Source organism: Typha angustifolia, chromosome 6, assembly GCF_048772165.1.
Source record: "Typha angustifolia cultivar Huaian chromosome 6, ASM4877216v1, whole genome shotgun sequence".
NCBI classification, from domain to species: domain Eukaryota; kingdom Viridiplantae; phylum Streptophyta; class Magnoliopsida; order Poales; family Typhaceae; genus Typha; species Typha angustifolia.
The window spans coordinates 8880397-8893723 of NC_133244.1; the positions used below are offsets into that span (position 1 = coordinate 8880397).

General features: G+C 38.9%; 3 protein-coding genes across 3 annotated transcripts; 1 reads left to right on the plus strand and 2 right to left on the minus strand.

Annotated features, from left to right (window-relative positions):
* Positions 1-77: 77 nt before the first annotated feature.
* LOC140761568 (uncharacterized) lies at positions 78-3163 on the minus strand. The gene is made up of 11 exons (XM_073098956.1): positions 2912-3163; positions 2775-2822; positions 2527-2688; positions 2372-2438; positions 2241-2299; positions 1902-1980; positions 1195-1310; positions 1012-1091; positions 863-932; positions 565-642; positions 78-486 (listed from the first exon to the last, which is right to left on the minus strand). Exons 1-11 carry the CDS (start codon positions 3107-3109, stop codon positions 412-414), a joined length of 1032 nt encoding a protein of 343 aa, XP_072955057.1. The 5' UTR covers positions 3110-3163; the 3' UTR covers positions 78-411.
* A 708-nt stretch (positions 3164-3871) lies between these two features.
* Positions 3872-8873, plus strand: LOC140760857 (protein ROLLING AND ERECT LEAF 2-like). The gene is made up of 4 exons (XM_073097902.1): positions 3872-5421; positions 5973-6148; positions 7120-7343; positions 7875-8873. Exons 1-4 carry the CDS (start codon positions 4365-4367, stop codon positions 8671-8673), a joined length of 2256 nt encoding a protein of 751 aa, XP_072954003.1. The 5' UTR covers positions 3872-4364; the 3' UTR covers positions 8674-8873.
* A 260-nt stretch (positions 8874-9133) lies between these two features.
* On the minus strand, positions 9134-13104 carry LOC140760858 (uncharacterized). The gene is made up of 8 exons (XM_073097904.1): positions 12909-13104; positions 12041-12203; positions 10929-11908; positions 10560-10733; positions 10364-10480; positions 9902-10081; positions 9753-9799; positions 9134-9664 (listed from the first exon to the last, which is right to left on the minus strand). Exons 1-8 carry the CDS (start codon positions 12954-12956, stop codon positions 9385-9387), a joined length of 1989 nt encoding a protein of 662 aa, XP_072954005.1. The 5' UTR covers positions 12957-13104; the 3' UTR covers positions 9134-9384.
* Between the last annotated feature and the right edge of the window lie 223 nt (positions 13105-13327).

Sequence of the window (13327 nt, forward strand, 5' to 3'; positions counted from 1 at the left end):
CCATACATAACTTTTGTTGTTTATTTGGGTTTAGTAACATTGTACCATTACCAATATACCTGTCGAACAATCTGAGGTTCAGCATAAGAACTAATGTCCTAATTAGAGAATTTTCTTGGCATTAGTTCACAAATACGTATTGTTCAGTGGAAACCATAAGCACATCACCTGCTATGGATAATCTCATAAATATACTTTTTTTCGCCCATAATCATGGCATCGTTCAGATTTAAACAAGTGTGGCGTTCAGGAACTAGTAGCTATGCATCTTTCACCTTCACATTGGATTCTCCTTACTCCGCTTGAAAATTTTCAGGAGGTGATATCAATCTTGTGAAAAAAAATAATTCTAGACTGGATCCAGAAAATTCTCCGCTAGCCATCGATGTTGCACTCTAATTCTGCAGGGAACTACTTCAATTCTAATTTCTGTTCAGCTCGTCTTATTGAGTCTTGGAAGTATTGGAGGGATATCAAAATGGCCTCCTGAACATGTGTATCTTACAAATTAATCCTGAGTAACCAACAGAAGAAAATTGTAAAACATTTGGAAATGGCATATACCTCAGTCCGAATTGTTCTACTTCCCTGATGAGGACATGTATTCAAGTATGAATGGAACAGATCATTAACACCTTTTCCCTGTCAAAAATGTAATTTGAGATTTTCGTAACAATGTAAGATGGCATACTCATGTACTCATGTAAATGCAAATATAGTAACATGAATAAATTGTTAGCATTCACAGTCTGCGGAGTGGAGTAAAAGTTTCCTAAAGGAATTGACAAACAAATACTGAATACATTTTTACATAAAAGTGATGATTATACTATCAATGCATGCATGTTAAATCTAATTGTACCTTCAAATTATTAACTTCCTCAATGCTCTCCTCCAGCCCACCAAGTCCACCAAAGGCAATTAAAAGGTGCCTGCAAAATTGACCACTTGATTAAGGGGATACCAGCAAAATATAAGAGCTTGTCATGAAATATGTGGACAAGTACATACATGAACTTAGGTATAATAAGCTCTGATGAATTAATCACTTGACCATGCTCTGAAGTTCCAATAATATGATCATATCCACCCTATAAAATGAGAAGTTCAAGGTCAATTAGTAATACTAACTTTAACTTTATATCTAGATTACCATCCAATGGAACTCACAATAGAAAGACGAATTCCATGTACCTTGTATGGAGAACTATTGATAACACCACTTAAATTTGAAGCATACCGAACTTTATAACCCCAGTATAATCCCATTTCTCTTGGACTGGAGGGCAGAACAACTTTTCTTAAACATTCTAGATAGATGTAGAATAAACCATATTAGATGACATTAACTCTTACTAGTCAAATGCTACTAATTTTGACAAAATAAATTGAAAAAGTCAACATCTTGTCATTGTAAATCTAGTTGAACAATGACTTTCAACACTGGAGGAAAGTTTGTAAATTATCTGAAAATGAAAACTGGATATAAAGTTTGCTATGATTAAAAAAGGTAAGGCACATCAGACTATACAATGTCTTCACTGGAATAAGTCTATGATAAGAAAAGTACCATAAACTCGTCTCCTAGTATCTTGAATAAGAAAATCCAGAGACTAAGAAGTTGGTGTTCACTATGAAACATTGATAAACAAGATATTTTCTTAATGACAGCTTCTAGCAAGTTCATAAGTGAGAGAACTGCATCAAAGCACAATCATATGTGACATATTTTGCAAAATCAGATAAATCCTAATTTTATTTGTTCTGAACAACCTGCTTATCAAATTTAACCTTATTTTATCTATTTCATCATCATGGTCTCTTACCAAGTTTCTGAACATTTTTCAGTCAATAATATATGAAGTCTGAGATAACTGGAACACATCAACAATTTATTTTACCTGCCTTAAGATCACGGTTGGTCCCCATAGCTACAGTCACCCGCTTTCCTGATTCAAGGATTTGCTCAACCATAACATTCTGCAACATGTTACTGAATTGAAATTAGCGATAAAAAGATATTGCTAGATGATACCTCTCACAATTATCATATATAATAGGACCACAAACAAAGCTGTTCGTAGACATTAAGCTTGCATGCAGCTTGATAACAGTTGGTTTAAGTCAATATTTTGCAACTAAGTGAAGTTCAAGCCCCCATTCTAGACCTAGTAGAGTATAAATTAGCCAAGCTCAAGCATGAGACAGGAAACACAGCAGGCAACTAAAATGAAACATACCTTACTTAACCCAACATCCACAGGTGTTCCATTTGCACGATCCCCATCCAATGTCACACCTGCATGATTTGGCATGCAAGAAAACAGTCAAAGCTTTAGAAACTTCTAACTTCGGAGATGAAATGAAATACCTTCACGGAACGGAGACCATTCATGCTTGCGCACATGGTGTGGAGCATCAAGAGGAGGAAGCAAACCCTAACAGGAAAACCAAGCATACTAATCAGAAAACCATCAAGAAATCCAAATAAAGCATAAACCTTTTATCCACCAAGAGCTCACCCACCACAAATTTCAAGCTAGTATGCATCGGAAAAAGGCGGCGTCTCAGATACTGCGGCGTCTCCAGATACCGCAAAACCCTCACAAGAAACTGCGCACCACTCTCGTTCTCCACCGTTACTTCCGAATCATTCGATGCTTCTGCTATATTATCAAACACCACCACCTGCTCATATAAAGGAACAACTTTTTTTAACATAAATTTAACAACATTCCACCGAATCAGGGAGTAAGAAGAGAAGAAACGCCGACCTCATCGATCCGGAAGATGGCGACGGCACGAGCTATCTGACCGGCCAACTAAGAACGAAAGATACTAAAACGGGTTACGAGATCTAGCGTGCTGTGATTCCTTGACAAAATTAGGGTTTTAGACAGAATAAACGTACGAGGGTGGCGAGTTCTAGGGATTGGGCGTTGTCGATGACGGATCCAGCCACAGCGATGCTGATAGTCGGCCTCTCTGCACTCTTCTCTTCTACTTTACCCTCCTCTTCTTGCCCTAGAGTTCTCCTCTTCTTGCTCTTCTTCTTCTTCTTGCTACTCTCTCCGTTGTGGTGGTGGTGGTGGTGGCGGTGGTCTTCCATGGCCAGTTTCGCTCCAAGCTTTAGGCCTTCGAGTTCTCTCTTACCTATGCCTACCGTGGCCCTATCGGATTAGGGTTTTGGATTAAGGTATTAACCCTAAGCAAAAGAATACCCGCTCCGATGTGATCCGACCCGCTTATCAGTTTTCTCGGGCCAGGCCGCAGTCTTTCGGCCCGATATATATTGGCACCCGGACATACAAAATAATTAGAGTTAATTATATATTTAACTCTTTCACTCCAGGAAGAAAAATAAATAAATAAATTACATCTCCTGAATTAGATTATTTTAAAGAAATTAGAGATGAAACGATATTGAAGAAGAGAAGGAAATTTTTATTTCTTTATTAAGTTTAATTAAATATTAACAGACAGAAGTAATATTAATAGAGAGAACTTAGTGATATAATTAATGTCTAATTTCTTTTAAGGAGTAAAAGTAATGTAAAGCTATAGTTGGGTGGGGGTAAAATATAATTATAATTATATATATATATATATATGTGGTTATTGTCATATTACCACCTAGATTAAAGATATTTTTTTTTATTAGTGCATTTCGTGTTACGAAATAGCAGTTAGTAAAATATTATTTGCATATTTGTCTTTTTGTTACCTTACATCATGAAGAGAGCTAGATGATCCCGATGCACATCCACCCATTATATTGTACGTAGGCAGTGTCATAATTTATTTTGGAAAAATTTGCAAATGATACCTTCAGTTTTACTTTTCAGTTTTCACCCCCCCAAGCGCCGCCGAATTTGTTACCGTTGGTTGACTTGTTCATGATAATCCCCTCTAAAATCTATTTCCGTAAATGATTTGATGAGCAAAATAACCCAAAAAGATTTCGTAATCGATGAATCCAGACTCCCTTTCCCAGCTCCATCTTTTACTTTTTCCTTAGAATTTCCTTCCATTATTGCCCATATTACTACTTCTTCTTCTTCTTCTTCGTCCACCTCTGGCTCTGGCGGCCTTTTCTCTTTCCTGCCTGCCCAGTGCCCACCCACTTATTTCTTTATTCACCTTTCTCTAAAGTTGTCACCTTTTTCCTCTCTCACCTCCTCTTCTACTCCAATTCCGCCTTCTTTTACCTTGATCTCGTCGATCGAGAGAGAGAGAGAGAGAAGGGGGGAGAGGGAGAGGGAGAAAAAGGTACCTGCTTTTCTCCTGCTCTGCTCCAATTTTGGTTTCTTCTGACTCCAATTCTAGATCGAGATCGAGAGAGATAGACAGAAAGAGATAGAGAGATGGGTTGTGGGCAATCCAAGATCGAGCAAGACGAGGGGGTGATGCGATGCAAGGGGCGGAAGCAGTTCATGCGCGAGGCAGTGAACTCTCGCAACGCCTTCGCCGCAGCCCATTCCGCCTACACCGTCGCCCTCAAGGACACGGGCGCTGCCTTCTCCGACTACGCCGAGGGTGAAGTCCCCGAGCACCTCCGCGCCTCGTCCGCGGCCGTCTCACCCGCCGTCGCCGCCTCAACCTCCTCCTCGGCCGGTGCCACCACCGTCTCCATCCAAGCCCCCATAGATACCCTACCCCCTCCTCCCCCTCCCCTGCCAGACTTCTCTCCCGCACCTCTCCAGCGCTCCGCGAGCATGCCCGATCTCCCCCTCCCCAAGCCCAAGAAGAAGGCCCCGATTGATGCCGCCATACGCGAGGAGGACGATGAAGAGGAGGCCGCCCGCCGCGACGATGATGACGTCCCTGAGACGGCCGCATCGGTCTCGGCACCGGCTCCTCCGCCGCAGAAGACTCAGACGCCTCTACCTCCGCCGCAGAAGACTCAGACGCCTCTACCACCGCCGACCCCATTGCCGGACCCAAAGGACATGGCGACTTGGGATTTCTTCTTCGGTCCGCAGGATAACATACCACCACCCAACCTGAGCCAGCCTGAGGAGACTTGGCCGGAAAGTCGCGATGTTCAACAAGAGAAGATCGCCAGAACTCCACCACCGCCTGTCCCGCCCACTGTCGATGTTACCTCTAAAGAGGAACAACCCCCAGTTACACCAGAGAAGAAAGTCGTTGAGCCGCCACCACCGCCCCCGCAAGCGTCGAAGCCAGTGAAGAAGTTGAAACAGGGCAATCCGGCGCATCATCAGTATGCTAATTCTGTCGGGACATCGGATTCCAAGAGGGGGAAGATTGTGGCGATGCCCCCGGCTAGTGTGAATCTGCTGCAGATCATGAGACAGCTTGATGACCATTTCCTCAAGGCGTCGCAGAGTGCACATGATGTGTCGAAGATGCTGGAGGCCACCCGGATGCATTACCACTCGAATTTTGCCGATAGTCGAGGCAAGTGGGATTTCTCTGCTCTTTGTATTCTTTTCGAGAAAATTTAGGCACAGACCTCATCGATGTGACAACTCTTGTTAGTATGTAGATCATTAGGCAAAACAGCTTCCTTTTTTTTTCAAAATTTATCTGAAAACTTCTGTTCATAAGCTGAACTTGGTCTCTGCACAAATCTCTTTCTGTTTTAACCACAAAAGTATCAGATGCCTAGGTTCTATTTTGTGCAGCCTGGTGATAAAGAAATGAATACATGGAAACACACACAGCATTCTGGAACACCAGTTATTATAAATAAGTATTGTCCTTGTTCTACGTATCAACACCTAAACTTTTTCTCTGAGCATTTTATTTATCATAGGCCCCATGTACTGTATGTAGTCTGGGGCCTGCAAAGCATATCCGTTTAAATGTTACATTTGAGAATATTAGTTATTTTGCAACGCTTCTCATCTTTGTTTGACTTCCAAACATCTAAAGTTCTTTAAGCTTGTCTATTTATCCTTAGCTCATTTTTCCTGCTCCTTTATTAAAATTTCCTCTATCGATTTCAGGACATATTAATCATTCTGAAAGAATTATGCGAGTCATCACTTGGAATCGGTCATTTAAAGGTTTAGCTAAACAAGATGATGCAAATGACAATTTTGATAATGATGAATCAGAAACTCATGCCACCATTCTGGATAAGATGCTAGCATGGGAGAAAAAACTATATGATGAAGTGAAGGTAAATTGCATCTCTTATTTAAAAGCAATCTAGTTTAATTTTTCTTTGTATCTTTCGTTTGCAGGCATGACAGTCACATAGGCATTACTCTTAATGTTTATACAAAATGGTAAATCTGAGATATTTTTGGTAGTTCAATGAACAGTTGTATTCTTTAGGCTATGAAGGGAAATGCTGTTCAAGTCCGGAAGGATTACTTTAATTTTACATGTTACTTTGTTAATGAACTAGTCACCCTTCAACATTTTTGGTTGCTTATGGATTTACCAATCTCTTTTGATATAGTGTATCAACTTTTGCTTCATTAGCTTATCCTTGATGAGCTGATGTAGTTTGCATACATGGACTGATTTGTCAGACTTTGTTTGTAACATTAAACTTGCATGTTTTATCTTTAGCTATTTCACTGTATCACTTTCAAAGTTCCATACTCCAGTTCTCTTTGATAACCACTATGTCATCTTCTAAATGCCATACACCAAGAAACCTCCTATAAAATATTGTATACAGGCCAATGGTGCCTTCTAAAATATCTTCTTGGTAGCGTAGGTCTACCAGCATATGATAGTCAAAGGATGTTTACAGAAGATAGATAAGTTGACCCCACATATGACCATTGAGTGTGCAGAATATTCACTTTCATTCTACACTCTTTTCTTGATATTCTTTGACAACCAATGATGTCATTCTCTTATTTCACTAGCCATTTTTGGTATGTAAATTACATGTCTAGTGAGTTGATTTAACATGATCACATTTGTGGTCAGAGTACTTTTACATGTACTTCAAAGTCATTTGATTTTTGGTTCTTGGTTGGAGGGAAAAGTTGAAACAAGGTGTAATAGCAGACATTTTTGTAAATTTTAGCTGCTTCCTTACCATTCTTGCTTGCAGTTTTGCTTCTTATTCTCCATCTCTCTTAGCTATAACTAGCCACTTATTCTAATGATGGCTTCAAATGTTTGAGTTAGGCAGGTGAGCTTATGAAAATTGAGTATCAAGGGATGGTAGCTAAACTGAATAAGCAAAAAAAACGCAATGCCAGGTCTGAAGTATTAGAGAAAACAAAAGCTGCCGTCAGTCACTTACATACGAGATACATAGTTGATATGCAATCCATGGATTCAACAGTTTCAGAAATCAACCGTCTGCGCGATCATCAGCTCTACCCTAAACTAGTAGACCTTGTTTATGGGTAAGTCCTGTAATTCCTCAGGAAGAATATCTGCTGCTTGAGATTATTCAAACAGTAAATTTTCTCCTTTTTGAATGGTTTTTCTTTGGTTGTGCTAGTTCAGTGACCTTTTTCATTGTTAATAATATGAGACTACAACCCAACCATGATCAGCAGTGTGTTGTGGCCACAAAATTACAGTACTTCCAAAATAATGGCATCTGACATGTAAAAAGGGTCCGAAGTAGAGGTAAAAGACAAGGAGGTAAAAAACGGATAGGAGGGACAGAAAATGTTGGGGATGTTTATGGCCGCTTTGATGCCATATTATTCTGCTCATCTAAATTGAAAGTAAAACAAGTTGCATGATGCAGAGCATTGCACTATCATATTGAAAAAAAATATATATATATATATATATATATATATATATTTTTTTTTTTTTGTATCTTTATATATTATATGTAATATAATATGTATATCAGTTTCTTCCTCATATTGGGATATTGGGAAACATGTATACTTTTATATTTAACTTTCTCTGCCTTTCAGGATGGCAAAGATGTGGGAAGCAATGTCTGAACATCATCGCAGCCAGCTCAAGATTATGATGGATCTGAGAGCTTTTGAGATCTCACTTATTCCCAGGGAGACAAGCCAACAACATCATTTTATAACTGAGCAGTTATGGAATATGCTGAAAAATTGGCATTTACAGTTCCAGAAACTCATGAGTAATCAGAAAGAGTACATCAAAGCCCTCAATAGTTGGTTAAAACTGAACCTCATCCCAATTGAGAGCAGCTTGAAGGAGAAGGTGTCATCTCCAACTCGACAGCTTGATCCCCCGATTAAGGACCTACTGCATGCTTGGAATGACCAGCTTGAGAAGCTTCCAGATGAGCTTGCGAGGGGTGCCATATATAGCTTTTCTGAAGTTATACACACAATTATTGTGCTTCAGCAAGATGAACTGCAATTGAAAAGGAAAATTCAGGACACTCACATGGAGCTCGAGCGAAAGAAAAGGCAATTTGAAGATTGGCACCGCAAATACATGGAGAAAAGGGCATCATTATCTGAGGATGCCAATCCTGAGGGTACTGAAACTGCAAATGAAGACCCTGTGGCAGAAAGAAAAGTTGCAGTTGATGCCATAGAAAATAGATTGAAGGAAGAGGAGGAGACCCACAGGAAGCTATGCAAGCAGGTGAGGGAGAAATCACTTGGAAGCCTTAGAACACATCTGCCGGAGCTTTTCCGGGCCGTGTCGGATTTTGCTTATAGCTCCTCTGAGATTTATAAGAATCTGTTTTCTATCACCCAGTCGGAGAAGCCAGTTGATGGATGACTTACAGTTATTGGTTGTGATCTAATATGTCTGTTATATAATAACTTCTATCTATATTCTTCACATTTTTGCTTCTCGAGTGTATGAAATAGTGTTTAGATGAACTCTCAATGTAAAGGTCAATTACTCCTATAATAATTCAGTTAGTGTTCTGTATTCCTTGTATGTATATGAGATAATGGGTAGGTAAATCTTTCTCATGTGTCCTTCCATGAATGCGAAATTGGGTGACATACGGCACTATGAATCAGCTGATTGATGGTAGGTACTTGACATTTAATTGATATCTAGAGATGGATATAGGATGACGAGTGCCATGTAGGCAACTATGAGCATCCAGGTCAGCCTCAGCAGTGCCAACTAAGCAATATTATATTTTCATTCATGACTGAGTGATTGCACAAGTCTACCTCCATGAAAAATAAATAAAACCTTCACACTTTGACAATAAAGAGGAATATAAGTATGGCTCCATATTGGGTTTTCTCAAACAAAGATCATTATTTACAACTCACGAAAGTGACAACCAGCAACATATGAATCAGAAACATAGATACATGACAATTCGAAGTAGCAATTTCACAAAGATAGTATAAAAGTGAGACACAGTTACAAGAAAATTCAAAGCACGAGTTACACCAAGGATGAAGAGACAACTCCATTTCTTGCATTGTAACTTTTTATTGTCAACTATACAACTCACCATTATCATCATGCATCAATATAGTCCCAGTCATCATCTGATAACGCCTTGTGATTGTCAACATTGCTTTCTAACATCTGGTCCTGAGATGACTCTTTGTTGATTAATATGGGGTTCTCATCGCTTGAAACATGAAGATCTCCATGAGATAACAGGTCTTTAGTATAAAAGGAGCAAGTTGAGGAGGTCCAGCTAGTTGTTGGCGGCGTCAATTTGTTGAGAGGCAGATGACCACTGAACCTTTCTTTGAGTGACGTTATGTTCTCACAAATGACGGACATTTCTCCTCTGAAAAAGAAAGAGCTGATGAGTTTTCTACATCTCCATCTAGCTTGCAAGGCAACAAAATCAGAGCATAAGGGGTTTCAAGACTTACTGCAAGATGTCAACAATTCGACCACGGTCCATTAGCAAATTCCTCAACTGCAACAAAATGGTCAGAATATCAAAATGGCACAGGCAATAATATTTCGTATCTGAGAATTACTTACCTTGATGTTTGCATAATTTACAATGTATGATTACCTTGACATTCTCTTCTATTTCTATTTGGAGCCTTGTTGACACTTGCTTTAAGTGCTCCACTTCCTCCTCCCTCTGTTTAAGAACCTTGTAAGCCTGCTTCCTTTTTTCAACTATTTCCTGTTCTACTGCTGCCTTTTCTTCCTTTGCAGTAGATAGTCGTGCATCTAGAGTGTGGTTAATCTGGGAGTGGAAGGTGAAGTTGAAAGGTAAAAAATTGAACATACCAAACTTCTAATGAACTATCGCTATGGGCACTCATAGCATCTTCTACTCATGTTTTTTTTTTAAAAAAAAATTATACAGATTGTAATTGTAAAAGGCAGTTAGATCACAAGAAATTCTTGGCCACAGAAGACTACTTATCATAGTAACCCAGTAATAACATCCATTTAGCTGAAGATTTTATACTGAAATATCAGCAAATATATCCATTTAGGGACATGGGATAGATGTATTTCTCACCTCCTTGATAATGGAAAGAGAATTGTCTCTTTGAGAAGAAATATTGATAAGCTGAGACTGAAGCTCACGAGCTTCAATTTCTAGTAAAGATCTTTCCTTGTAAACTTCTCCAGCATGCTGCTAAAAATATGAATATGTTAGTTTCTACAGTTAATGAGTACACACACAAAAAAAAAAAGCATGTACAGAAGATGACCTTATTATTGGATTCTTTTGCATTCTCTATCATCTTCCCAAGGTCCTTTACCTTGGAGAGAATACCTTGATCAGCCTTTGCAACTTCTTGTTTAATCTCTCTGACATTTGCCTCATGAAGCTCTACTTGTTCCATTTTAGCACTTGTTGATTCAAATGCAGAAGTTAATGTTTCCTGCACCAGTTTTCAATCAAAAGATCAGAAATTTTCCAGAAAAGCAACTAGTCAAGCTACCAAACTTGGGTACACTAGGATTGCAGAATGATATAAATAACACAAGTAGAAAATGGGGTTTTATAGAAATTTGAGAAGAGTTGATCAATTCAGTTCAAAAGCATCATATTGTGAATCAAAGTACAAAATTAGTACCTTTCTCTTTGTCATATTATAAATAAATTCGTCGATGTAATCAACTTGAACGACCTGGCTTGATTGAGTAGCTAGTCCTAAAGTATGATGGTCATCACCGATTGAGCTCATCTTCATTTGAGAGGCAACATGTTCAGCAGTACTCTCAGTTAGACATCCAGATTGCTCTTGGCCAGTCGTACTTATGGAATTGCTAATCGTTCTTTCTTCTCTTGCTTCATGCTTCCCTGAGTGCGAAAGATTTTCTACAATAGGCAATGAGATATTTTCAGCTGAGATAAAGGCATCTAATGTGCTTTCATCAGCTTCTATATTGCATAGTTGCCCGGCATTTTCTGCATTTAATAAATTTGTTGACGGCTGATCTTCAATTTCTCTATAACAACCATTCATATGTTTCCCAGCACCAGTTCCATACTGCTTATACAAGTTAATTTCAGGGGTTGAGGATGAAAATTCCTGAATATGGGAACAAAATTCTGATACATTTCGTCTGATTTCAGCCTCAATAATGTTATCACCAACATGTGGAGCAGCAGAGTCCCTTAGCTTCTGATGTGGTTGGACTATATGATCCACCAATTCTGCTACACTCTTAGCTTTCTCATTGGAAACTCCCTCCTGATTGGGGAGATCAGAAAAGGAAGAACTGGTGCTTAATTCACTGAAGGAGATTGGTTCTGAATGAAAAACATTAGCCATATGACCAGCAAAAAGATCTGGCTCACACCCTAAATCTTTTGATTCAAAAAGTAGGTCTGAGTTCCCGTAAAAGAATTCTGGCTTATTTAGTGCAGATGTATCTTCAACTAATCCACTTCTTCCTACTGCTTTATGCATGCATAATGACCCAACATCAGTTGCAGTTGAATCATCACTACATATACCATTTTGACATGAAATTGACGATTCCAGAAGAAGATTGGGATCCTCTTCAGATCTTTGATCCCCCAATATGTTCTGCTGCTCGTGCATGCCAGCTACATGATCAAAAATTGTAACTATTAAGAACAAGAAAAGAAAACTTCGTACATGCACTCATAGTTATGTCTATGTGCATTTGCAGATAGATGCATCATTTTTTATGGCACAAAACCAAAATGAATACTTACAACCACTAGGAGAATGTTTTGCATGGTGAATATTATGAGGAACTACATCTGTTTCTGTTGATTCACTTATGGATTCTAAGACTTCATTAAGAACAAATTCAACAGCTGCGTCAACGTCTGAAGAGTAGTCAATGGCGATGCTCTTTAGTATGAGAAGATCAATCTGCAAGGAAAATAAGCGAAGAATGACAGTACTGAATGACAAAGCCAACAAATCCTAAAAAAACTGAAAAATATATGAACTGCTGCATCATCATGGCATCTATCAAACAACAAATTTGGATAAAATAGGAAATTGTGTTATGCTGGCTGTGAGCATAGATAAAACCTTCTCATTATACAATTGAAGTGTAAACTACAACCATACAAATAACAATACAAGAAACAAGTCACACGGATACCTCCATGTAAAATTGTCAACCTAGAGTAACGACAGGGGAGAGCAATTAGCACTACCCAATTGCGAAATAGAAGGGAAAGCTTCAGTTCGTGTTCTTTTCTCATTATTATTTATATTCTTAAAAAAAAAAGTGGACAAAGTTCAAACTTTTTTGTGGTGAATCCCTAATACATTTAACCAAGGTCATTTGGCTCTATTCATTTGCCTTTCTACTTGTCAAGGTCCACACAAATATGACAAGAATTGGGAAACAACTGATGAACGATCATAATGAATCGAGAAACATCATGTAACACATACCCGAATGCAAATAGAACTTTTAGAATTCTTCTTATTATGGATAAATAAGGGATCATATGATTCCCACTCTCATGTATCAAAGTCAATTTTTCTCAAAAGCATATACCTATCCATTTACTTTACAACTTCAACCAAAAAAACGAAAAAAAGTTTCCAGCAATTAGTTACCTGCGGGAAAACATCTTGCAGAGCATAAAACACTGGCCAGAAATCCATGCTCTTGAAAAGAGAAGGGAATGGAGAGTAAGAAAGATTAGGCTTTAAATCTCTCCCAAAAAGAGAGTTAATATCAGTATTACGACCTCGGAGAAGCGTCTCAACTCTCAATGCAGTGGAGAGAGCGGAGAGGGCTCTTGGAGTCGAAGTTTACGCTAAACGAATCAGCGACGGGGTGCGTTGACTGTTCCACGTGTTTTGCTTATGGCCCAAATACTACCCCAGCTACCCCAGCTACCCCAAAGCTTGACCAAGGCCTCGGATTGCTTGGGGACGCGTAGGGGTAGTTGTTCATTTAACGACCTTAGATATGGATTGCAGTAGGAAACCAAATTTTATTTAAGACAAATTTATAAAAAACACTCTATATT

What these genes read in the sequence shown, in the direction of transcription:
- LOC140761568 (XM_073098956.1), bottom strand. Translation starts at nt 3,109, where the DNA reads ATGGAAGACCACCGCCACCACCACCACCACCACAACGGAGAGAGTAGC. An exon ending in ATGGTCTCCGTTCCGTGAAG is followed by an intron (nt 2,300 to 2,371) that starts GTATTTCATTTC and finishes CAAATCATGCAG; the next exon opens with GTGTGACATTGGATGGGGAT. An exon ending in CAACCGTGATCTTAAGGCAG is followed by an intron (nt 1,311 to 1,901) that starts GTAAAATAAATT and finishes ACATCTATCTAG; the next exon opens with AATGTTTAAGAAAAGTTGTT.
- LOC140760857 (XM_073097902.1), top strand. Translation starts at nt 4,365, where the DNA reads ATGGGTTGTGGGCAATCCAAGATCGAGCAAGACGAGGGGGTGATGCGA. An exon ending in GAATTTTGCCGATAGTCGAG is followed by an intron (nt 5,422 to 5,972) that starts GCAAGTGGGATT and finishes TATCGATTTCAG; the next exon opens with GACATATTAATCATTCTGAA. An exon ending in AACTATATGATGAAGTGAAG is followed by an intron (nt 6,149 to 7,119) that starts GTAAATTGCATC and finishes TGTTTGAGTTAG; the next exon opens with GCAGGTGAGCTTATGAAAAT.
- LOC140760858 (XM_073097904.1), bottom strand. Translation starts at nt 12,956, where the DNA reads ATGGATTTCTGGCCAGTGTTTTATGCTCTGCAAGATGTTTTCCCGCAG. An exon ending in TGCAAGATGTTTTCCCGCAG is followed by an intron (nt 12,204 to 12,908) that starts GTAACTAATTGC and finishes TTTTCCTTGCAG; the next exon opens with ATTGATCTTCTCATACTAAA. An exon ending in CTCTTTCCATTATCAAGGAG is followed by an intron (nt 10,082 to 10,363) that starts GTGAGAAATACA and finishes TTCCACTCCCAG; the next exon opens with ATTAACCACACTCTAGATGC.